The 26924-nt window shown below is 39.7% G+C and overlaps 1 protein-coding gene across 12 annotated transcripts in view; it reads left to right on the top strand.

Moving 5' to 3' along the window:
• Positions 1–26924, top strand: part of LOC121297858 (receptor-type tyrosine-protein phosphatase T) — a 156562-nt gene that overhangs the window by 62806 nt on the left and 66832 nt on the right. For all 12 annotated transcript variants that reach the window (XM_041224400.1, XM_041224399.1, XM_041224402.1 and 9 more), the window contains exons 8-9: positions 15662–15958; positions 20964–21073. In XM_041224400.1, the coding sequence (XP_041080334.1) occupies positions 15662–15958; positions 20964–21073 (407 nt within the window). The remainder of the gene's footprint in view (positions 1–15661; positions 15959–20963; positions 21074–26924) is intronic.

Below are 26924 nucleotides of genomic sequence, written 5' to 3'. Positions count from 1 at the left end.
AAGGACACCAGGGTAACGCATTCAGGGTGGAATACATTAGCTCTGTTAAAGGCAAGGCAACAACAACTCTGGGATAGAAACCAACCCAGCATACTGCACACACAAATCAACAGCCCAGTTTTTTTGCTTTTTGTAATTCAGCTAGATGGTAGGGCAAGATTACTGTGTTCCTTGACTTTCTGTATTCCTGCCATTTGCACAGAATCTTGACAAAGAAATTAGAAATAAGCTGTTTCAGCCCCTCTGGGCACTTGAGTTGTGCATTTTTCTTTGCCAAGGTTATCCTAACTTGCTGAGAATTGAAAGCGTTTCTGAATGTGCTCTAGAGTCCGTAACAAGACACATTACACACACGGCTGCTGCCTGCTGTGTTGTGTGTACATGACTACACAATCAGAGTTGAGGTGACCCAGCCTATTCACTGAGTTTTATACCGTGTTGTCACAACAGCTCTGCCGACGGTGAGCGGTATGGAGAGGAGGACTAGACACATGCTTTCTGTGCCCTGTGCTCTGTGTGTTGGCTCTTGCATAAGGTGTTATTGGGTACAACAGTCAGCAAAACTAGAATATTGCATTATGGACAGCAGCGGAGGGAACAGAGGCCCCTGGGCCCCCTGGGGGCCCTTGTAGGTCTCAATCGCAGATGCCAGAATAAAACAGCGCAGACTGATGTGTTTAAGTATGTGAGTCATCAGTTTATCCTGTGTACCTGAGCTGAAGCCTGTTGGTCTGATCCTCGTGCTCCTAACAAAACTGTCATCTGCTTACTTAATAATACTACTGAAGTATTATTATTATTATTATTATTATTATTATTATTATTATTATTATTATTATTATTTAGCAGACAGCTTTATCCAAGGTGACTTACAGAGACTAGGGTGTGTGAACTATGCATCAGCTGCAGAGTCACTTACAACAACGTCTCACCCAAAAGACAGAGCACAAGGAGGTGAAGTGACTTGCTCAGGGTCTCACAATAAGTCATTGAGTGACCCGGGATTTGAACTGGTTACAAGCTCTTTAACCACTGGACCACACAGCCTGTTATGTGTTCTTGATTTGACTTAATGCCTGTAATAAGACACCAGTACAAAGTGCTTTGCGTTGCATAGATGTATCGTAATTTGTTTTAAACATGAATGAAAACAGCTTGATTGAGTACGTACTATATAACACCTATGAATACAACACCCGTTCCCTACCTGGGCAGCTAGTGAATCAAACCACATGACCAGTGCTTGTGGCTTTGTAAAGCACTTTGAAAATCCTGAAAGGGTTTTTACTTATTTATTTATTTTTTAAAAGCTTTGGTCTTAAGGAGGTCTCACTCTTGGCTAGAACAAAAAAAAATTGAAAAACATGAAGTATGAATGACCTGATTGGGTTTTGAAATTGTTTCGGTCAGCAGGTGTGCAGGTGCCAGTCCCTAAGTTCTCATGCACTGCTCAGTATCTTGACACTGACGTCTTCCTGGAGGAGAGATTGAGCTTTCCATCCTGCTAATAACTGATAAAAAAAATAGCTGTGAAGACCTGAAAGTATCACACATTAAATTAAACTATCAATCTTAAATGCTTCTACACCTGACCTAATTACATATTTTAAAAATGATGTGCAGCAGTTTATTAAAACATTATTTCTCTTGTTAATTTTGGAAAAGGATATCCCATAACTTATTAAATCTGTCATTGGTCTACTCTTTGAAGGACATCCATTATTTATTTATTTTTATATTTTACTGTTCTGTAAATGGAATCTTTCAGAACAGCACTTGAAATCAGTGGCTGCAGATGGGTCCACACAGCATACTCACAGAGAGGGAAGAAGAACTCCCACAGTTCTGGTTTTACTGCATGTGTGCTTGAACTATTAATGCTAAATATTGACGCTTTGATATGGCAGAATGTTCTCTATGCAAACTGTGTCTGTGTAGGATAAGGCACAATGGGAGTTTGAGTCACTGAGCCTTTGAACCCCTTTTCTATAGGAAACATACCATTATCATACCGTTTTGAAGTGACCTTAGTCATGCCTGAACTGGGTATGGATAGTCAACAGACAGATGACGTTGAAATGTGTCCACAGGACAGAAGATCGCAGGGATTTGAATGTGATGCAGTCATGCTTTGCCCATAGTGATTTGTAGAAATCTGTGGCTGGTTTGCCTCTGACAGACCACTGTCCATTCTCGAACATTGGCGCTGCCAGGTTGAAACTATTTAGCATTCTTGTTTTTGGTCAGGAATGTTGAACTCCCATTGTAATGTAAAGGATTTAAAAATCCAACTTAAATACGATTTCGTGGGCAGAGACAAAAGGATTAAGCCTGTACGTAATACATATATGAGTTTTATGAGATATGATTATCTACTAAATCTTTACATTAAATACAATACATGTTGCTCAGTGCAGATAAGTTTTATATTAATGTCTCAGTTTTCCTGCATAGTGATAGATGATTGTCTCAACCATAACACAAGTACAAGTTATTAAGCAACCTCTTTGTAAGTGTTATATTCTGTAATATCCAGCACTGCACCGGTCCAAAACAAAACCGAATGTGTTTGCAAGCAACCTACAAAAAGATACTGCTAAATATATCAAGATCAGTCTCTTCATTTGGTGCCAGTAACAGTGTCTATTCTTACATGACTGTCTGAGTTATTCACCAAGGAGAAGAAAAATGGTGCATTACTGGGTTAAAGGAGTATTTAATAAGGTCTTAGCCTTATTAGTGAAAGAAAATATTTCTGAATAATTATAGAATAGCTTTAATAGAGCCAACTAAAAATCTATGTAATTAACACAGTACATTACCTCAAGGGAATCGGATGTCTAAGGATTCTGCTTCTGAAGACTCTTCAGAGAGTTTTAGCTTGGAAGAAGCAGAATGAAAGAAGTGACTAATACTGTGATTCTGTGCATTAGTCTCAAAAATCGTGTTCTTCTGTACCCTGAAGGCTCGGGCAACCTGAGCTGCAGCTTCTGAATTGCTTTCTATAAGATTACCTGTGCAGAAGTTGTCTAACTGAATTTCTTTCTTCCTTTTCACTTTGGGATTTGTTTTATTCCTGACTGTATAAGGTGACCCTAATGGCCGTTAACTGCTGATGTTCTTGGGAATGTGTGGAGGTCTGTTTCAATGAAACAGCAGTAGATCGGAACTCTTTCTGAACAAAGCTTACGATTACATTTGAATCAGGGCTCCATGTCCTTATAGCAGCTTTTAAAACATATCAAAACCCCTCAAAATGTGATCTGAGCAAACCCAGTTGAAAATCAAGTGGAAAGAGACTCAGGACAGAGTGTGGGAGACACTTGGTTTACAGATAGTGCTGCGGGTATGGAATGGGTTACTAACCCAAATTGTTTATGACCCTACCTGGCCAAATTTGAGATTAATACTAGGATTATTAAAGACTATAAAATGAGATTATTAATACAGAACCCTTCTTTGTGCTTGAATTAGTTCTCAAGCAATGCCAGACACCAAACAAGTAAAAATAAAACAAAACTTTAGCAAATCCCAAATGAAAGAAACATTTAATGTTTAACTGGGATCACTTAAGGAAATGCGGTAACTGCCCTTTTATTTAAAAAAAAAATTGCAATTTTGAATGCCCTGTGGGGCTGTTTAGTTTTAATATGCTCCATTTTTTATTTGAAAAAAATGGAATGCCAGTAGCATATGGTAACATAATAGTTCTGTATTGAATTCCTCTGCTCTGATAGCGGGAGTCCAGGAGCTCCCATCTGGGGTCTCGCATCTCTCCAGTGCAGGGTGACTAGCAGAGCCGGCTTTAACTAGATTGCACATTGCAAAGCTACAGTGTCCAGTATATCACCTCCAGGTTGTGTTCGAGATGTAAGGGTGCGCACAAGCTGTGACCTTGAGAGGGTGAAAATCAGAGTGTATCTTACACAGCACCCTGTACCTTATAGATTTTAATCATTTACACTAACAGCAATACAGTAAAACTTTGATTGTCCAAACAGCACTGTTATGCGAACAGCCCCTTGTTAACCTGTCTTGTTGTGTGCTGTGCTCTGCTGCCCTGTTTGTGAAGAAAATACTCTATACAGCCCTCAAGTTGTGGTATTTACAGTATTGTACAGTAGGTCATATTTACAGGTGAAGGGGTGGATTCTATCTTTTTAGGAGGTTTCTTGATTGGAAAGGTCATGTGCAAAATGTCACACTTATAATTCCTTTATCTGAACAATTCGATTATCCGAACACCCCCTGGACCCAGTTCGTTTGGATAATAGAAGCTTTGCTGTATAGCCTGTGGATGCCATTTCCATTTAATATCAGCTATCTGATCCAGTACAAAGACATCTCATTTGGCTGTATGACAGATCTGCCGGGGCCATCTAAGCAAGCGATGGTAGGAGAGAGTTCCATGTTACACCAGTCCTTTTTACAAATTATTGTAAGTAAAGGCTTAAATGTTAGACATAGAACACTCACCTTACTTTAGAGTTCTTTCTATGTACTTGAAACAAGGCAGAAGACCATGGCTTGTGACCCACTGATACAGGCACTCCACTAAGAGGCGCCACATAGAGGCTGGGTATTGCTATTCTTGTCTGCTTTCTCTTTCTGAAAGCCTTTTTCTGACCTAAACAAGCCCAATTCTGCCTGTCCTGGAATGCACGGACGAGGTAGTTAAGTTTCCCCGTGCGAAAACAATCTTGGATCGATCCATTGGACAGTTGATTAATTGATTTGATAAATTAGCACTTGTGGTGTGCTGGTTGCTCGTTAGAGAGTAATTAGCTTGGTTGACTGAGAAGCCAGAGTATAACAGCTGTGATCTAGATGAGAGGGGCGTGAGGATAGTTTGGAGAAACAGAATCCGAGCATCTGCACCACCCATTCTGAGCCCTGAGATTGCAGTCCAGCTTAACCAGCACTGGCTGGGCTCACCAGTGAGGTGTGCAGCAAACAGCCCTCATTACAGAAAGCACCTGCATGCTTCAAATCAAATACGTTTGTTTATTTCAATATGCGTCTTGAGACTTGAATCCAATTAGTAGTTCATTAGAACCCTTAATGTCCCTACCCGATGGATGTCTCACTAATGACAAGCCTTGCAGGGCTAAACGGTATCATTTCCTGGGAGAGCAAGACAATCTATACCTTCATAAGATTTAAGGCTGCTTTACATTGAAGACGCTGCAGCAGAGCGTGCAGGCCATTGAAGGGCATGTCTCCAGGACGGTGCTGTGATTTTGATGTAACCCTGGCCTCTAGTGTATGGGTTACTCCACAGTGTTCTATCATCTGCAACTTTGAACTGCTGTGCCATTTAAAAGTGGCCTTTAGGGCTAGCTGTTAGTCCCAAGCTTAACTTCTGCATGCTTTACATGCCTACAGCATGCTAGAATTCTGATGTTGAATACGTGCCCTATTGCATTATGACAGCATGGTTCGCATCACAGGTCAGTTCGGATGAGCGAGAGCACAGTGTTTGTCTGAATGGGGTGACAAAAGAAACAATGGGGCTCAGATCAAACTGCATCTCGCACCGTTAATTGGCAATGCGAAGCCATGGCTAGCTCAGTAGGGTCTAGTAGTGGTTTGATTAAGCAAATGTAGATCCTGAAATTGTAATAGCTCTCTTGCAGTGGTAAGTGTGATGCATCAACTGAGAGAATGCATTAGGGGAACAATTATTGGAGTATAATTGTATGTCGATATAATTGAAATGTTATATTGCTTTAAAAAGTATGAAATAAACAGGTTAGCCGCTGAGGCAAAGCTACTGGGTCATGCTGTCAAAAACATTTACGCTGGTCTTTAATTAACTTGAATTATTATTATTATTTTTTTTAATGCAAAAGGGAACTGTTTTTGTTAATGTTACTAAATGAGAAACACACAAGTCTGAGACAGCATAAAGAATTACAATCTCTACGGCAGCTATACAAATTCGCTGCTGTATAACTGCCCTCAGATCCCTTCCAGGGTGTATGTTAACTAGCATCTTTGATGTTGTCATCCAAGATAAAAGATGGACCAGCAATGGCTGTCGGGTTAATGTCCCTTTTATTCTGTGATCAAAGAAAAATCAGCACCGCTATGCCAACAGAAGGCTATAAACATCCACAGAAGAACAGCGTATCCCATGTGAGAGTAGGCTTCTGCTTGTGAAGGCATCAGATTGATACTGTCCCCTGGACATTTGATTACAAAGAAGAAAAAAAAAATCAACACCACGATGTTAGTGTAACTGCAGTATTAATAATGAGAAGACGTTTTTAGTGCAGATTTTAATTTTATGATGCAAGGCAGTAGTATGGATTACATAGTGAGTCTTGTGAGAAGTTCGATGAACACGTATTACAGTAGGTAAGCTGAAAAGCTTATTCTGTGCATTTGACATCTTTTATTAATGTTTCGAAAGGATACGGTTCCTTTATTGGCATATTGTGATAGAGTATTTAATATTAATAGGGTCTACGCGGCTGTTTTATTGATTGTGGATTTTTAAATTAAGTTCTGGGCAGGTGGCTGGCTTGGAGAATGAATAATGTAGTGTTTTTTTTGTTTTGTTTTGTTGCAGTGTTATTTAGCTTTTAGTTTTTGTATTTTAGGTAGGGGTGACATCCAACCACCTCCTGCAGATTTATGTTACCCAAAACGCAAAGAGCACAACCGATTTTAAAGAAGCAACAAAGTGGTTAAAATAAAAATAAAATAAAGCAAACACCTTGTTGTAACCTTTACAGAATGTAATTAAAATGTCAGTCCCAGTTTATGTTAAAGAACCAGCTCTAGAAGTGTGTTTTATTAAATGGAGTTGGCACAGTTCAAGCTGTCATTCAGACTTTCTCATTGGGATCTGTGGCAAAGTGGTTGGTAAGGGGAACAGGTGTAGCGGTGATGCGATGCAGGAGTGATGAACAGACAACAGTGATTCAGTGAACAAGTGTTTATTTGTGTTGTTTCCAGGTCTGGCGACCGTCAAATAATAAATCCCCGGCAGTACACAACAATGTGTAAAGCGCGGGGATGGTGAACACAGTCTCACATACAAACAGAGGCATGGTCACCAGTCCTGGGTGATATTCAAACGTGCAGGTGCTCTGTGTAGTGGTGCTCCGGATAGTGCTTTACGTGGCAACAGCTCCGGAGGTGTGCGTTAACTGTCTAGTGGTGCAAAAAAGACAGACAATTATAAACAAACAAAGACAACACACAACACGTAACACGCTCTGAGAGCTCCTCTCTCAGTCCTTCTCTCCTCACGTTACCCAAACGAAGGAAAAGATCAGCGTTACCCTGGCCCCTATATGTAATCCCGCATGATATCTAGGTAAACGGTTGCAGCTGCCTTATTACTTGCAGCTGCCTCTCGTTTACCTTTCAAATCAATACGGTCCTACAACAGAGTCTCGCTTCTTTCCAGGCTGACCCACTTCCCTGACCCGGAAACGAACTGTCAGGCCAGCCCTTCCAGATACTTCTCCTCTTGTCCTTTAGCGCCCTCACAGGTCGGGAGGAAGATTCATCACCAGAACTCATGTTTCCGTCACAGGATCCCATGTGGTGTTCTCAGGGGACAGACAGGCAATGGAACTGTTCCTTTTTCCTCTTCCTGCAGAAGCATTACAGTGTTTCGATACGAATCCTGATTGGAATAAAGTAATGGTTGTGCTCTTTGAACCATGACCATTTTCATCAGCCAATCAGGAAGCAAGAAATGCTCAAGCCATTTTGTAAACCCAGTTGGCCAGCATTTTCTTTAATCCTCTCATACAGGTCCAATATATGCTAAATAAACCACCCAATATAGCTTGTTATGCGCTTACCACTCTGCATTTCTCTTCTTTTTTATGATTATTTTTTGCATTATTATTTTAAGTCTTTTCTAATATCCCTGCCAGTTTGAAACAGAATTCCACTGACAAAAATGTAAAGGGAGAAAAACCGAGTGCTGTGGATTTCATTTAGAGAAAGCCTCTTTACCAAACTGAGTGCTGTGTTTCATTTAGAGAAAGCCTCTTTACCAAACTGAGTGCTGTGGATTTCATTTAGAGAAAGCCTCTTTAACCAAACATCGGATTGCTCTGCAATCCTATTCTGTGGCTATTACGAAGTCTTGCATCTCCTGCAGATTGCATCTCTCGCATCGCATTCGTACAAGGTGAAAACTTTCCCGGTGGAACATTTAGTACATTGTCCTACAGCTCTTTACAAATCAGCTCTGGAGAGAGGCGGGGAACCTGCACCCAGACACTGTGCCTGCAGAGAATCACTCCTCCACAGACACTACAGCACACCTGGCAACAGAGATCCGCAGAGGGAAGCTCAGCTTCGTTTCTAATCCCTGAGACAGATTGCTTCTGCAGCTTGCATGACAGACACAAGGATCTCGTTTAAAGAGACATGATAGTCTTTTTTTTTTCTGTAGGTTTTTTTAAACTTTGTTTTTGTTTGCATGTCTGCTGTGGTTGTACACTGACTGCTCAAACACCTTGGGCTACATTGTCACAGCTGTTCATGCACAGCATGATTTGCATACGCATACCATTAACATGAACGGGACCATTAAAAGGCAAGCTGCTAGACCTTATTGGGTATTGTATGGCTACTTCTTCTGCCTGACAGTGCGGGGGGGCTCAGCAGTGTTTAGCGCTCTCCGTCCCTCTGGGTTTACGCTGTTCATGCCATCAGTCTGGGACAGTGCGCTGGGACTCAGCCTCTAACTGTAGTCTCCAGGGCCATTGTCTTCGACTCTGTATATGATTAACCTCTGCTGGGGTCAGACTAAGAGCCCAGGTCACAGCTCTTTCACTCTTGAGAGCAGGCCTGCTCTTTGGGGTCTGGACACCTGTGTATTTAGTTATCTGTATTGTATATAATGAGATGTGCATAAGAATTTGATATTGTGGCTAAAATCTCTTCCCCTTTTAAAGTGTTTGGCTTCTGATGGCCTGATATTACAACTGTTTCTTTTTCTGGTTCTACGTTATATAAATTGTACATATAACGTATTTCAGGCTTTAAATCCCTCCCATGTCATTTGAGACTCAGTGAGTTGGACTGTTGTATATAATTCTGTTCTGTCTCTGTGTGGACTGCAGACAGATAAATGGAAGAGAACCCAGACAGTTTTTTTGGCACAGTGTTCTTCTTCCCTGTCTTGAAGAAACTGAGCCTTTCATGCTCTGATTCCTCCCTTTGCACTCCCGTTCACTAAATAGGAAAGAAATGACACCTGTCATAACCAGTGCCTTGCTGCAGAGAGCCGGAGTGCAGCTCTGCATGTCAGTGTCTGGGGCAAAGCTGAGGCTTCGTTTGATCGACGACACTTTCTCACTTTAGAGCCAGCACTGAGGAATGGTTTACAGTTTGAGGTTCACAAGGTCAGCTGAGTTAATTTCACTCCCTCTCCGAGTATCAGTCTGAACAATGAAATCCTGATGCCAACAATATTCCTGATGATGCTCGTCTTCCTTTTACGGTATATTAAAAAATGTTAAACGTGACATATTTTTGCTGTAGCTAGATTAGCCTCGTTTGTGCCTTGTTTAACATGACCTTTTTTTATGTCACATAAAAATGTCATTTTGGGCTGACCCATGAAATTAAACAGCGTGCAGAAAACAGATTGGACTCTTTTTTTTTTTTTAATGAGTTATATTGGCAGTCTATTTGAAAGATAATGAAATCCTGTTGGGTAAACAATAAAATCTTCAACGGGGAGGCATTGTGCTCATGAGTGTACTTTTTAAACGTCTTTAACTGGCTCTACAGGAGATGCATGTTATATACAGAACAGTGTACGCAGTATTCCCTGGCCATAGTATTCTAAATGGTATACTATTGTGATATTGCTAGGGCATGCTGACAACCAGCAGGTACCAAGAAGTACTAAAACATTTAATACAGATAAATTAAACAAGGTGGATGTGGAGACGCTGCTTGGGCCTGTAACTCCTATAGTGGATGGTAGTTTAATTCAGTAGAAGAGCAGCACACAACCCGTTAAACAGACAGTCCTGCGCTCCCCTGACTGTATGATGCACCCTGCATGCCATGCAGCCATGCCTTTACCAGGTAAGCCACACTGGGAATCATGGTGAGTTTTAATGGGGTGTAAATGTCCTGTTAAGGTGGGAAGGCTCCTAACATTCCTCATGCAGGTGTTAGAACTACACCTACACCTCTCAGCTGTTCCATAGCCTCTACAGTGCTTGCCAGACAGGTTTGATCCCTTTCAGCTAGCCTTGGACAAGCTGGCCCATTAATCACCCAGTCTAGCTCCTGATGGTTATAAATCCAAACCCTTGAATTGCACAAACGTGCTTACTCTTCGATTCATGAGCCGAATAGCTTTATCCACAAAGTTTGAGAAGGTGCCTGGAAATATATCACGATGCGGCTCCTTGCGAGGACTCATTACCCAAATCAGAGACACAAAGTCATTTTTCTCCCATGTCGGTAAGTTATTGGAAAGAGTGGCACCTGATTGATTTTGAGGGGAAGGGTGATTGATTTCTTAGGACTAGACTGGGTCTAATGGTGTATAAAACAACCAGTATCTGTTGACACCAACCAATCTGAGGCTGAATTATATGAGTAGGTCCTGCTGCTGTGTAAATCGCTGACTGTTTAAGATTAACACTGTTCAGCGGTGCCCTGGGAATGTCGTCACCCCCCTATCTTAGGCTATGATGACTCTGCTTTGATTGAGTTTGGTGTTTGATGGGTGCTGAGTCTTCTCAATAGGTGGACTGAAGTGAGGAAGATACTCAGCAGTTGGTTTTGGCTAATCTCAGGATTTCCTCCCCAGTTATTGGGTTAGTTGTTCGGGAGTGGGCAACGAGGACATCGACACCTGAGTTCAGTTTCAGGAAAGTTTAAAAAATGTTTTGTGAAAGGCAAGGGCAGGAAACTATCACCATCAACCTTCACGCACAGGCTTGTCACATCACGAATCATGCAGAATTTAAAAAGCAGACCTTCGTGTGCTATTATTTGGAGAGATCCAGGATCTTGCCCTTCATGAATTAAAAAAAGCACTCTGTTTTGAATATGCATTTTTAAATATGAAAAGGATGAAGCATGCTATTGTTCAAGTGTTTACAGGAGATCTGTAAAAGAAGGACGAATTCAAGTGCACATCTAATTTCACAAACGCACACCTATTAAACCAGACACTCGGAATGGAGCAGAATTGAAAGAAAATGCTACCACCTCTCAGTCCGATTAATTAAAAAACAATTTTAAAGGGTTGCATCAAGATGCTGCGTGTAAAGTGTTTGCTTTTAATTCATTAAACTAGCACTTATAAAAAAACAAACAACCACTTCAACCAACAGATTTTGTAAATAGCCTGAATTGGTGTTCAATTTTGAGAAGCTGAGTTTAATTACCTCTGGTGGAAATGTCTTTTAGATGGAGAGTTTTATACCATCAGCATGCTTTAGTTTATAATTCTCGATGGTTGTTTCTGACAGAACTTGTCCTTTTTATTAACCACTGGGCCTCCTAATAGCTGTACCTTCTGATCTGTGAGTTAATGCACATCTCTATACAAAACCACTGTTTCAAAGGGAATAGAAATGACAGTGGCAGAACCCTAGTGGCCATTATTCAAACTGTCTGACATCGGTCTCGAACCCTTGACTTTCCTGAGTCTTGCTGATTTCTGCTGTAAAATCACATGTCAAAAGTTTAGCGTCATCTATAGAATTAACTGATTTTGTTTCAGGAAGTCGAATGAAACCTGTTGAGTAATGTTACGTTAACATATTGAATTACACACCACTTTGTAGTTTTCCATATATTTAATGAAAAACTGACAAAAAATTGACATTTTGAAATCTAACATGAAACACTTTACTACTATTATGGCTTCCGGTAGATTCTATGATTAAGTTATGTTAAATAAAATATCTAAATTCTGTTCATTGATATGCATATATATATATATATATATATATATATATATATATATATATATATATATATATATATATATATATATATATATATATATATATATAATCTATAAAAATCCTAAAATTCTAGGTGATGCAAGATTTTTGTCCATAGCTGTAGTGTAGCTCAGTTCTAGGGCTTAACTAAACCTTTGTTTGACCAAGTCTGATCAACCGGTACTAACTATCAGGGACAGGCTAACCCTGTTTAGCCTCTTCGAAACCCTGTTACACTTGTAACTCACAGTGTCTTGTTCTCTGCACAACCTTCCTCATTGCCAGTCTCCTACTTCTCCTTCCCCTGACCTCTGAACCCACCTTCTTTTTATAAACCAATCAATCCATTAAGCAATTTACCAGAACAATCAAGCACTTAAGAGTCCTTCACCAAGATGGATTCCAAATAAACAGGAACCTTTACCAAGATGGAGTATATGTCCCTAACCCCAGGGTCCTAATGCCTCTAAATTCTGGTCCGTAACATGCATTCCATCCCTATATATAAATTCTTTACACAATTTGTACTCAGGCTATGTTTGTAGCTCTGGTTCATAAGCTTTCTTATTTTTTTTACCTTCAGCTATGTAAAATATTCCATCACATCAATTCTGCCCCAGAAGGTGTGCAGGCAACAGAAATTATAGAAAATAGCTATATATTACTTGGAAGCTGACAGGTATCATTTCATTTAGAATAATTTACAGGCTGGTCATTTCCCAGAAGGTAATTTGTCTTTCAGACAAAAAAAAAGCAGCACTTTGAGCCCCATTACAATTACACAGCATTACCCAGGGTTGGGTGACATTGCAATTGCACAGCATTACCACAGGCAATACAGAATCCGCAGCATCTGAACTGCATTGTAATAGGAAATACATAAGTAATAGTGAGCTATCATGAATTACAAAACAGTTATTACTCGAGTTACCACTGCATGCCAGTAATGGCTTGCCGTGAGCAGTTTGTGAAACAGACTCTTTGCTTGCTTTCAAATGAAGATTACATTATTACTCCCCCACCAGCAGAAAGTCCTGTTAACTTTGACTTTACTTTCTGACTGCATACTAGAGCAGCCTGCATTTTGTATGCAAGCAGGACATCCATCAAATAAGGGCAGCTATGTCATGTTAGCCCTTGCGTGGATGATTGATTCAAAACCTCTGGTGTGACAAAGACTGGACTTGTAACGATAGTACGATTCATCAAAAACATTCCCTCTGTGCACCTGTGTACTGTGCTTACAGTTAACCCACCACATGCTTCGAACGTGGCTTTCTGACACTATACTGCACTGCTGGAATACATGACCTGAAAGAACATGTGTAAAAAAGCAATTCAATTCACGGTCGAAGCGATTCGCTCTTTATTCTGAAGTCCAATCAGCAAGGTTTTGTTTATTCACCACTGAATGAAAATCCCTGTGAGACATGATCCTGTTTGAAGTAGAATGGTGCCACCCACTCCATATTATACAGTAGGTTAGCAACAGGTTTGCTCATTGTGGATTGCAAGCTCATGCGTCAACTCCACTGTACAGCAACATGCACACCCCTTAGTCCTGTACCTGTGCAATAGATAACACTGCGTGGATAGAAGCCACCCCTGTCACTGTTAGCCTGCTGTGCAGCTCTGTACAGCACAGATGTCAGGCCATTTAGCATGCCTTTAAGGCTCTTTCTGTGAATTTACAAGACCTGCTTTGTCAGAAGCCTCTGGCTGCCAGGGTGGAATGAAAATTGGTGTTTCCAGAATAACTGGATACTAAATTAATTTAATGTATTACAGCAAAACCTGCTTTATTTATTCAGCTATTGTGATTGTTTCGCTGTTTTCAGTGGTGATCCCAAAATGATAATAATAAGTAAAGGGTGGTATAAACCTTGGGCAAACTTGGTGAGACTTGAAGGAGAAAATGAAAGCATTCCTGAATGTCCATATCTAATAGATATACAGTTTAAAACAAAGAAAAAGGGTCTCCTAGCTGCTTTTGAGAAAATGAGATGCTGTCAACCTCAACTCTATTAGAGTAGCTCAGATTACCGGTGTGTTTGAGATGGTCTTCTCAAGGGAAAATTAACCAATAAACAAAAAGCAGTTGCTACTGTCATTTTTTTTCTCTCTCCGTACAATTTCATGATATATAAAAATATATGAATAGAGAGTCAGCTATTGATATGTTTATTGTTTTCAATTTCCTCTTTGCCCTGTTGACAATACTGCCGTGATTAATGTGGCCAAGTGGAGTAGCACCGCGGAAGGCAGCTGGGAAAAGAAACCTGGAGAAAGATTGATTTCCTCCGTGTTTTTCTTCTTCTCAGCTGCTCCCTGACGCCTCAAATTAATGACCCTGTTCCAGCTTCATTGATCAGCCCTGAATGGCGTGAACCTCAGTTCAAAGCACAGCGCTAGACGGATGCAATGCTTCTAATTGGCTTCATTGTCAACTTGGATTTCGATAAGTGCACCAGAATACGGAATGTGCCGTGGCTTATTCACACAGCGCTTTCATGAAAGATGAAATATTCTCTGCGCAAAACACCCCTTGCATAAAATACGATATTGTGATATCTATGTGTCAGTCTGCCTAAACATCACTGGGCTTTATCACTAACACAAATCAGGAGGTCGTGGAGATGATTTGGATAAATAAAGTTAGGAAGCCTTTCTTTATGCAGGGAAAACCAAACAAAAAAAGCAGCAAGAGCATGTGATAAATAATTGCACCCTTTTCATTTTTTAGAAACAAAAAAAAAAGTAACTATGATTTTTTTTTCTTTAAAGTGGTCATGCTATTAAAACTTAATACACAAAATACATTACAAAGCATGTAATGGCTTTGCACTTTACACTTGCCCTCCACATCTCTCCACATCTCGCAGTTGTATCAAGCCTGATCCTGTGGCTTTAGGAAATTGCCACTGTGATTGAAGCCTTTATTAGCCTCTAATTGCAAGTGATCTTCAGCTCCCTCGCCTTGATTGCAAATGGCTTGTTCTGTGTGGCATTTGCAGCAGAGGCTTCTCAGTAATTATTAAATAGGAAAGAAATTTGAGCTGTTGTTTTTGTCCATTTGCTTGAGTACCTTTTTTTATTTTTTGTTCTATTTCAATTATGGTCAAAATTATCTATTGTTTTCCCCCGAGCAAGGAGAGCAATCCTTTTGTAGCTTTATTATTTTTTTATGTTTCATTTAAATTTTACAAATTAGTAACTCAATGTGGTCCAGATCTAAACAACAAAAGCTTTTAAAAGTGGCTTGGCTGTCTCTCCACTGTATTTTAATTAATAAAGAGCTGACGAGTGCCAGCAATTAGACCTGGCGCAGTTTAAATCATTAAAACACATCCTCGTTGATTGTGAGTTCAGCCAGAGTACAGTTCCAATGGGATCCTCCCAGTTAGATAGAACTGTTTACTTGTCTTCTCACTCAGGACAGCCAGTAGAAATGTAGGAGAGAAATCGGGGCAGGGGGTCACTTTGGTTGCTTAAGGAAACAGTCACTGTTTAGGGTCTGTCTGGATTTGCCAACAGCTCTGGAAAGCACACTTGAATTTTCAGTTACTTGTACAATTCCACACCTGCCATTTGAAAGCATTCATACGTGGGTCATTGTCTGAGCTCAATCAGCTACTAGTTCGTAACTTTTCTTATGTTTTTATCTTCTCGTGTCCTTATGTCCTCCTTGTCTCTGATTTTGGCAGACCCGGTCCACGGGCCGCTGAGCGTGGAAGTGGTGGATGTCCGAGCTCGCCAGCTGACCCTGCAGTGGGAGCCCTTTGGCTACGTGGTCACCCGCTGCCACAGCTACAACCTGACAGTCCAGTACCAGTACGTGTTCAACAACCACGAGTTTGCAGCCGAGGAGCTGATCCAGACAGCCTCGCACTACACCCTACGCGGGATGAGGCCCTTCGTGAGCGTGCGGCTGAGGCTGGTGCTCTCCAACCCCGAAGGGAGGAAGGAGAGCGAGGAGATTGTTAAGCAGACCGAAGAAGACGGTAGGTCTACTAGTCAGTCAAAGAGCGAGACAACAACTCTGCCAGAACGACTATACAGTCAAATAATAACAACAGTGCTATAACCCCCAGGGCAAGCCTCCTGGCCATCTGGCAAGCAGCGGCAGCAGCTGACTTCAATAGAAACGTTACATTTATTTATTTTTGGTGAACAGTTTTATATTTAGTAATACAAAGACATTATGAGAATCTGCTCCTAAGATAATTCAGAAGCTTTTCAAACACTAGCTCATTGTTTGCAGTTTTAATATCCTAGTCTGAAATCAGTTTATTCTGCAAACCAAATGTTGGGGTAAATTCCAAGACATCTGTTAAGGGGAATCTGTGTTTTAAATGTATTCCCTTTTCGGTGCTAACCAACCAACAGTGAAAACAATATTATAAGTTGAGATAAACAAAAGCACACTGTTCATCTGACCTCAAAAGGCTGGGGCCATTTGTAGCTTTGACTGGTTACTCTAGAAAACTGGAAAAGACAACATCAAAAGAATGTGTGTCAGCATAGCTTTCTTTTGCACCCTGCTTTCTATGAACACAAGAATATTTAGCTCCACTGTGCTTTGAGTGGATGTGATTTGAGTGGCACAAGCACTATGTTGTTGTAGGACAGAGTTAGTGTTTGCTGCTCTGAATCTTGTGAAGTTGCAGGGTGCTGTCTTGATCAAAAACAGTGGAGGAAGATGACAGGGTGAAACATCCAAGGGATTTACAACACACCCAGAACAACATACAGTGTGTTTTTTCTTCTTTTGAATCTAGTAAAGTTATCAAAGCTGTAGGCACTGTACATTCAAACAAACACAGGCTGTACAGCCCTGCAGAAATCAACGAGTGAGCTTTGGCAATGTAGCCTTCTCAAAAACCCCAGCAAATACACACAACCCCCCCCCCCCCCCCCCCCACACACACACACACACAAATACAGCAACTTTCATTTTACAGTCCTGGTATGTTCTTAATTGACATTTTCCCACATCGATTTAACAGGGTCTTTGTTAAAACCCGTTAGTGAAAGTGCATCGCTAAGGCTGACTCCCAGGATTGCTCATCACCCACTCTGTGTTAAATGCAGGCAGACAAATGCAAAGCTGTTAAACAGGGAAGAGTGGCAGGACTGGCTAGCTTTGCCCCAGGTCTCATACACTACCTCACCAATACGCTGTCTGCCTTTTCTGTAACAGAGCCAGACAGGATCTTAAAGAGCAAGAGAGGTTAGCTTAGACAGGCGAACAAAAAGGTTGGCATGCCCAGAGGTTATTATTCAACATTTCACAGAATTACATGCATGATTTTAAAAAGGACATGCATGGCAATTAAATGCACATTTAACTTCAACTGGCATCTGTTTTCAGTACAGCATATTTTTTTAAGGGTCTGTTTAGAGATGTAAACAGTAGAGGTCTTTTGAACCCTCTCTAAAACGGCTGAAACAAGGTTTCATCAACCAGAAAACGTGATTAAATTAATAAAAGAAAAAACAGTCCTTAACAAAACCCTCCTTAACTGACTTTAAAGTGGTCTGCACATTCTTTAAGGATATATCATAATTTGCCTGAATGACATTAATACTCATTGCTTCAATCAGAATCTATAGTACACATTCTACTTTACAAATAAGACTTAAAAAAAAAAAAGATTTGTCACTTCAAATTCTATTGTACACATTTCAAATTAAAAAGTGAAAGCCACCGAGTAAAAAACTCTAATGCAGAGCATATTAGTTATACTTAAATCATATTGCACTTTATTGCTTTCCAGCTCCACACAGGCTCAATTCAGAGCTAAACATATTGATATTTTGGGTTTGATTTAATTTGTTTCCTCGGGGTACTACCAATTGGATCACATCCATTTACAATTCATTCTGCTGGCTTTTTCTAAAACCATTAATTCCACTCATTTTTATTCGCCTTTAAAAAAAGCATCATGCAATGCTTGTATTCATGCGAGCGCATTACAGCATATGCATTGCCGCTAATTCATTTCTACTCCCAAATGGGTTTTTTTTCAAGTTGCAGGAAGACAACATGTAATTTCAGAGAAAGAGATTTTTCATTTATTTAAAGTCTCTTTCTCTAAAAAAGAAAATACGCCGTCCCAGGTATAATATATATATATATATATATATATATATATATATATATATATATATATTTGGCAGTCTTGTGTCAGTTGAAGCAAGTATAGGAAGGGGAAAAGTGCATTTGTCATGAAAGCCTGGGCTGAAAGTGACATTTTAATAACTGGGTCCCATGTGCAAACAGATATATAAATGTATTGTACCTATACATCATATATCTAAAAGAAGTATGCAAGCTAGCTATTGTAATTCAGTTCCAGTTGATAGTTCTACAGTATATACTTGTGCTGGTGGCTCCTATAGCACAGCCAGTGAGATACAGCGCTAGATACAGAAAGAGTGTAATAACACTGTAGAACACTATAATAATTACGAGTTTGTGTTACTAATAGAAAATTAAAGGCTGCAGTCGCACTGTATGGCAGGCAAAGAGGAATGATCATACATTGTCTGCTAAAGGCACTAACTAAAGCTTTAAAGTCCAGTTTCTTTGTTGTGCTAAGATTTTTTTTGGAATTTTTTTTTAATGATAATTCTAATATCTCAGGCACCATGCAATAGTTCAGTGGCTGCATCCTGTCACATGGGCTGATTTCGGCTAGACCTCTGGAGTGAGTTTGAACTACATCGTGAAGTGCTCCTGTAGGAAGCAGTGGCACCTTCTGCTGCATAGCCTTTGACATACTTGCATATGCCAAGCGTAGAATACAAGCAACGAACCAATGGGTCGCCAGCTGAATAAAATGGGGACCAGTGACAATGTCACCAGCGTTGGTAAGAGGTATGAAAATGGACAGAGTGAGATAGCATGAGCGATGCCATGCCAGTGCTCTCAATTATAACATTGTATGCATTATGTCATGGGAAAGACAAGAGAGCCCTGGCAGACCGACGAGCTAATTTGCCTGCCAAGGCTGTACCAGCAGTTTTCTTTCACTGTATCCTCGTAAGGTGGGGAAGGCAATAAAAAGCAGATTGACAGGTGCAGATTTCCTAGTAAATAGAAAATTGCAAATGTCAAGGCTGTTAGGAGAGTCTTCCAGCCTTGCTTGCATAATTGAGCACGCCATGCACACAATATATAGAAAAAAGGCAATCAAAGTTTTCATTAACTTATTATATTGCCATGTGTCATTTCCCAATGAAGATCAGCCCCCAGAATATGCTGGTGGCAAATGTAATTGTGTCTTATTGTGGTTTTTATTTAATCTGTGCACTTGAGGGAATCAGAGCTGGTAACTTTCTATCACATCCATAATTAAAACGTGATGGGAATATTTTCTGTCCATTTGTAGATGAGGCTTGATAACCAGCTATATCATTTTTTAAAATCTTAGTATTGTAAATTAGAGTCAGGGTATTAAAGGAGAGCAGTCAGTCTGCTCAAGGCTGCTGCTGTGTGGAGAGCCCAATTTGATGGTGTGTTCAATCATACTAAAAGATACTGTGTAAAGTCTTTTTTGTGTTCATCTTTAAAAACGGTGTGTTTTTTTCATCCGGTAATTAGCTTAGCTGTCCGGGTTATTAAAATAGGTTCCTGACAAATGTTTAGACAAATGCATTTTATAGGGCAAACGAACAACTGTGAATATGGCTGTGTCACAATATATATGGCCTCTACACAGTTATCATTGTGACTGTTCAATAAAGAATTAAACTTCCAATCCTAAAACAAATGAGTAGGCAATGAACCAGGACACCCCAGAGAAATGTTGGTTTAATACCAGACCAATCACTGATAAAACATGCAGTTCAGCCATATTGCCTACAGAAGGAGTAGACTTTCCTATCTTTGGGAGGGGGAACATCTGAATACACTTGAACAGCATCTATTATGAACAGAATGTGCTCTTTATCTGACCTGACCTCTGATAAATACAATAATCAAAAACTTCCCTTTAGGATACAATGTCAGAGTGGTCTGTCATTTCATATGCCGGTAATTAGAATTGAGTGCCAGAATTCTTGTAGAGTTGGTGGTGCACATCCAATTGATTCTCTCTGAAATACAGTCTATTCACTAAATCTAGGTTAAATTTCACCTCATCTAGCAGCACAGGGCAATGACCCTGAACATCTGATTAGACGACAGAAGTTCACTTGAAGACAAAGTCATCTTTAGCTGGAATTCTGATTGTGTGTGGTTTTGCATAATTGTATCGCAGACATCTATTGCTTGGCAGTTCGAGTCATTCTAGGTATTCTTAGTAAAGCTAACTAAAATTAATTACTGCAAATGAAAGTAAGATCTGCCATGTATAAAAAAAGTCCAATATAATGTAAAAAGCATGCAAAAGTATTTAACTTAAATGCTCTTCTAATTGGTGCCTGATTTTCACAGAATACACAAGAGCAGAAGGTAGTGTTAGGGTGCAGCAGTCAAAAAGGGTCACTTTGCATTTTTAACCTTTTTCAAGAGGGATGTTAGATAGGGAACAAAAAATAAGAGGCATGGGGGGACTCATTTAATTGTTGCAACTTGACAATACAGTAAAATCAATCGAACATTAGCATATAATGGATTATTTATTGGATTTCAGCAAATCACTTTTATATCATTTTGTTTTACTAGGAGTATACCTATTATTATTATTATTATTATTATTATTATTATTATTATTATTATTATTATTATTATTATTATTTAATAAAACATTAATTTGATCAAAATGCTATTCAATGGGATTTGTATTTCCATCCCCATACTGTAGAGTTTATTGGATTGATCAGTTTGTGAAAATGTTGTCTGAAGGTAAAGAAGACAAAAAAGCCGTCTCTTCTTGCTGAGGATACTGTACAGTAGGCCTGCCGTCCCCCAGGACCAGTTTCAGACTTTCCCTGATCTACTACTTTTAATAATGCTCTGAGCGCCTCATAGATTACATCCTTCCTGTTTGCCTCCTACAGTGCCTGGGCAGATACCTCTGGAATCCATCCAAGGAGGTCCTTTTGAGGAGAAGATCTATATGCAGTGGAAGGCTCCGAATGAAACCAATGGGATTATCACGCTTTATGAGGTAAGAACAGAGTGGGAGTAGCAGACTGTTGAGGACTGAGAGGGGATGGGAGGAGAGGGATGAGGAAGTGATGGTGATGGGTACATGGGATAGGGAAAAGAGGAGTAGGGGAAAGGGTGGAATGGAAGGGGAGGGATGAAAGAGGGGTTAGGGAGATGGGAAGAAGGGAGTAAGGAAGATGGGAAAGGATAGTGGGGATAGGATGAAGAAATTAGGCAGGGAAGGGGGAAAGGAGGGTTAAAGCACCGCACTGAAACTTAATTTATAAATGTAATGAGTTTCTGCTGGAACAGGTCAGCTATGAACTCCAGTGAGCGCAATTGTCTGGACATGCAAGGAAGACCCAGGTGAATTACCTAAGGATGGTGCCAGCTCTATGCAAAATGGCAAGAGCAAATCAATATGACAAGGCTCTACAGCCTCCTTTTAATCTTCTGAGAGCTCCACAAGGCAACTTTCAGAGAAGACTCCTTGGATGTGATGTGACGGCATTGCAAATACTGGAGGTGTGAAGACCTAGGGGGTGATAGACTGGAGTGCAGCTGCACATCTTTGTTCACCTTAGACTGTTTTGTTATAAACAGTTTAAGGTACTGTCAAGAAGCTGGAATGAACATTAGGCATGCTAGTCCTTCAAAGTGAAATATTAAAGACCAAAAGATAAAAAGATTGTTCGAAAAACAGAAAGAGACTCTAGATAATTAAATCAATTACAGGCAATTCAGGAAGCTGTTTTTTTTTTTGTCTGAGAGATTTTATTATACTAGTTTATTCAAATTTTTCAAAACACTAAAAATGCTTATAAATACACTTAAAAAAAACATGCCTTAGAAAAACACAAAAGTGTTTTAACGCAAATTAGAAATAGCTTTTTTTTTTTTTTTTTGGACAGTTTATTGCAGGTTCTTTTAAAAAAAAAAAATAATTGCATGGCTTCCAAACAGAAATTAAAATCAACAGGGCACCAAAAGTCACTGCAGCATTGGTATAAGCGCGTAGGAAGAGGCAGCATTGTTAAATCACTGTTTGAAGGTACAGTAAATTGTTGTTCACTTTGATGTGGAAAGAGTCGCTGCCAGTTCTACTTTAATCCTAATGGATTATTGATCTCTTTTAAAATGTGTTTCATGGGATTATGACATTAAAGTAGCAACAGAAAAGGATTTGAGTTTGAAGAGGCACTCAGTGGCTGCGCATGCTTTTAATCTGATGGATTTGGGTCTAAGCAAAGCCATTTATGTGAACGCTGGTCGGGAACCATTATGTAAGAAGAGCACCATTAAAGTACAGTTAGTCTCTGTGTTCGTCTTGATTATATGTCTGACAAAGGGATTCTCAAAGTGCTCCACCTTGTTCGATTTGGTTTTCTCAAACTGTTCCAAGTTGCATTATAGTTCTCATTGGTTCAGTTAAAATCCCTGGTCGTATTGTCCTTGAGATGAGACTCGCTGCAGTATTAGCAGTGTGCTTGAACCCAAGCTCAGCTTCTCCCTGGTAGTCAGAATCTGACTGTTTCAGTTCCAGCATTCTGAATTCTCTGACATCTGCGAGGAAGGTTTAAACTCAGTGGAGTTGGCTCTGATTGCTCTAAACAGAGTAAAGTCTAAAACAAGATCTGTGTGCCAATGTTTTTAAAACCAATACCTATAATCCCACAAAACCGCTCTGGCATACTGCATATAGATTTTTTTTTTTTTGTCTTTTTAAAAGTAGGCATTCTTTTGTATAAATTAGTATTTAATTGATATGCATTTACTCATTATTTGCATGTTAATATGCATTCTGCGTACAGTGTTAAAGAGAGCAGTGGGGAAATATGCTTTCAGTTATATTAGCGATCAGAATGTGGCCACCTTTGTCTTGAGGCTGATGTTGTGCTCAAGCGGACCTGAGGAGATGATAACTCAAGACAGGAAGTGGAGGGATGGGGGGTGTTGATCAAAGACAGTCCTGTCTGCCTCCCTTCACTCCTAGCATCTCCTAGCAACACTCATTCCAGCTGTATAAATGATTGTAACGCCACGTGTTCACTTTTTCAAAACTGCAATTGTCTGTGAAAATGATATTCGCCAGCATAATTTCAATAGAAGGAAATAACGTTTTCAGTGGAGCTGAATGGGAGCATCGCAGACCTATCAAATTACCATGCTGTAATGTTTTTTTTTGTCATTACAGTAAAAAAAAAATAAAAAAAAATGCTGTTTCTTAAATATAATATTATGGAAACTAGTTGGTTTGGACCATATGAGGGGGGGAAAACATTGAACCAGTTTATTCTTCAAAATTTAAAAGGAAAGTCAATAAGAAAACAGATTTATTGGGGTTCTGTTTACATTTACAATATTGATTTCATTGGTGCAAACACCGTTCGATACATTCCATTTCAATTCTTTAACAAGCCACATGCACCCCCAGTGCATCCCTATTTCCAAATCCCACCTTGATCAGGCTTGCCCAGAGACAATCCCAATGGTGAAATATGCTGATGACTATATATAACTGTGCCAAGTGTAGAAGCAGTAAGAACTGATGATATTATGAGATAATAAACCGCTACAGTACAAGCAGCAATATTTTGCTTTTTCAGAGGGTACATCAATCTCTGTGCAGCTCTGATTGGGATGTTGTTGTGTTGCAACCCCTCCTGAAACCTCTCATCTTCAATCCCTGAGTTACATAGTCTTAAAAGTTCATGAGCATCTTTATTAGACTCTAATAAGACAGAAACTAACAAACCATGTTATTGTTATAAAAGCAGATTTAATTTACAGCTCTCCGGGGGTAGGTAACTCTGCTTATGTTAAGTTTACAGACTGGAAATTAAATTTCTGCCTCCATTAATGGTTTATACAATAGCCAATTCAAGCTAATAATATAATAATAATAATAATAATAATAATAATTGTAATTTATGCAGGCTTTGGACTAAGCAAAAGTGGAATTTGCATAATTAGTGTCTCTTGTAGTTATTTCTTTTTTTAGATATGGCTCGTATGAGAAGACAATCTGGTTTTAAGAGACTAGGATATCATAGGATATCATAAGTTTTTATACACTGCATATGTATGCCTTTACAAACACAAAGCTCTCGGCCAATCAAGATGCTCGATTTGTGAACATTCCAACACATTTTATTCTGCCATCAGTCTCATCACGTGCACAGCAGACTACAGCCCTACAGAAAGTCGAAAGATATCAATTACGGTATTAACTAGTTGTGTTATTTTCTTTGAATTAAAACATGATGGATAATAAGTTAATATGCACAGCTGACTCCTGCAAGTGACAGAAATGATCGGCTTCACGATGCAGTTGCTTACCTTCATGGTATTAATAGGGATATTTGCTGTAGTGCTATAAAGCTTTTTCAAATCTAGGCAGAGACTGGATCCGTGCCAAGATGTGTTTCTACTCCAGGTAAGACTCTGCAGCAAAGAAGAAAATGTCTTGATGCGGTTTGATGAGGCTGTGCTTAGAATCCTGAATGTCCTGGTAGGAGAGAATATAGGGAAAGGTGGTGCTTTTGGGATTAGCTTTAAAGCTTTGACAAATATGCAGGCCACTATGGGTACTCCTTCCTCCAACTGCTACCAGTCTTTGTCCTGGGAAATCCACCTACAAACTGAACTGCACCATTGAAACATAGCAAGTAGAAATTTAGTTGGTAGCTGTCATTGGTCTGTGGATTTATTGTAGTTGTATTTACACACACACACACACACACACACACACACACACACACACACACACACACACACACACACACACACACACACAATTAGTTAGGCTCTGGGGAATGCAGTCTTAAATCAGTAGACCAGTCAATGATGTAATCGCAAAAGGTAAAAGTAATATACAACTGCCTTTTTTCTTTTTAATTGGCTTGGGTGTGCATTTCATTCACTTAGTGTTTGCTGGATTCCAAATTCCAACTAAGTGCTTTTAAAACGACCTTCATCTGGAAAGTGGCTGTTCAAATAAAGAACAGTCTGGTTCCTAACCCTCCACTAAAGATTCAACGGTAGTAGAGTGGTTAACTCTAAACAGACCATCACAACCTACTGCCTTAAGAGCAGACCAGACAAGATGTGAACAGACTTTGGTTCCCTGTCAGCTGCATAGCCACACTTCAACACATTATACAGTTTCAGTTGACTGGCATATACTGCAGGCAGTGCCTGTATGCATGGGACTGAATATGCAAGCATTGTAATTGATAAGATATTCAGAGTTGATCCAGCTATTAAGGAATTACTTTAGGTTTTAAACAAACAAGCTCAGAATTCACATTGTCAGCCTTCAGGACTTCTTTTTAGGGTTCATCGCAGTAAACCCTTGGCAACAGTGAATGCTGAAACAAAGAGTTCTCCTAGCCTGTGATCAAATTGGTTGCTGGTGACAATGCCGCTGGCGGGCCCCTTCAAAGCCCTTGTAATAAATTAAGATGTTTGGATCCTCTCTAAAGGGAAGCGTGTTTACAGATCAGCAATTTTATCAATGGGCAAAACGTTCTTATCTGCTTATGGGAGAGTTGGAGCTTAATTTCAAGAGGGGTGCCTGCATGCTCTGAACTCGCACAGCATCAGCTGCTGCTCATCGCCCACGCTCTGCTTTAGACCCAGCCTATTAGACTATTGACATTCCTCCCTTTGGAAGTGCAGAAACGATGGCAATCTGAGCTAAACCAAAAGCCAAATGGAAAGTTATCAATTTGCTATTGGTAGGTTGTGTTTTAGTCATAACAGCAAGAGATTGATTTGGTGATGGGTTTTTTTCAGTGTTTGTTTTCCTCTGATTTCTATCAGTTGTGTACGTGCTGTGAACCTACCCCTTCACCACTATAATTTTGCACTTTTGCCATGCTTTTCCCATGGTTATACTATGCATTTACCATAGTTTACCCTGGTTTGCTATGTTTTTTAAACATGCTTTACCATATCTCGGTGTGTTACAATGCTTACCTATGCTTCACCATGCTTTCACTGTGCTTTATTACACTTTGCTTTGCTTTTACTATGGGGCACTTCTATAAGGGACCCTTAAGGTCTGGACAGGAACTAGCAGTGTGCCTAAAGTGACGTGGACTTTGCAGCCTAAAACAAAGCAGGGAAAAACCTTGCACTTGGGAAGAGGGCTCTTCACTTAACTTTGTTATTATAGTCTTGAAGCACACTCATGTTCTTTTATTAACTAGCTCAGTTTCCTTGTGTTTTTTTTTTTTTTTACAAAAAAACATAGTTACTGAAAATATTCTTCCATATTAATCCTTGGATGAGTTACAATCCCAATGAAAAAGCAATGCCTGAAGGCTTTAGATTAATCCTGGTAGTGGTTTCATGGCTGGCGGAAGCATTTTCATGGAGCTGTAAAGTATCTTTTTATGAGGACAGGGTTTCGAGACCTTTTCCACTGCACACAAAGGCAGAATATATAAACTCAATGTTTGGCTAAAAAAGTAGAAATAAGCTTTTACTGGTCCCCCAATAAAAGCAAAACCGTGCTCTATCAATATACATGGAATCATTTGCAATGTTTTATTATGAATAAGCAAGCATACTGCACAGTAAAAGTAAGTTAAAGGAGGGCACTGTAAGCTATTATATTGACAGCTCAGAGAAATTGCCCTGTATGATTGAATTTGGGAGTGTGCAGCTGGTTCCGAGAGAATTTGGCTGTAAATAAATCATGAGTCTCTTTTTTCGGAGGCTGTATATCAACAGTCTAGATTGGTAACTGTAATGGACTACCAGGGACAGCAGCTCGGTGCCAGGGCATCTATTACAGTACTGACAGAGACTGCTGATTCACTGAAGCAATGCATGCATTTTGCATACAAGGTGTGAATTAATAC

Source organism: Polyodon spathula, chromosome 23 (genome assembly GCF_017654505.1).
Source record: "Polyodon spathula isolate WHYD16114869_AA chromosome 23, ASM1765450v1, whole genome shotgun sequence".
Taxonomy (NCBI): Eukaryota; Metazoa; Chordata; class Actinopteri; order Acipenseriformes; family Polyodontidae; genus Polyodon; species Polyodon spathula.
This window is presented reverse-complemented; position numbering and strand designations above follow the sequence as displayed.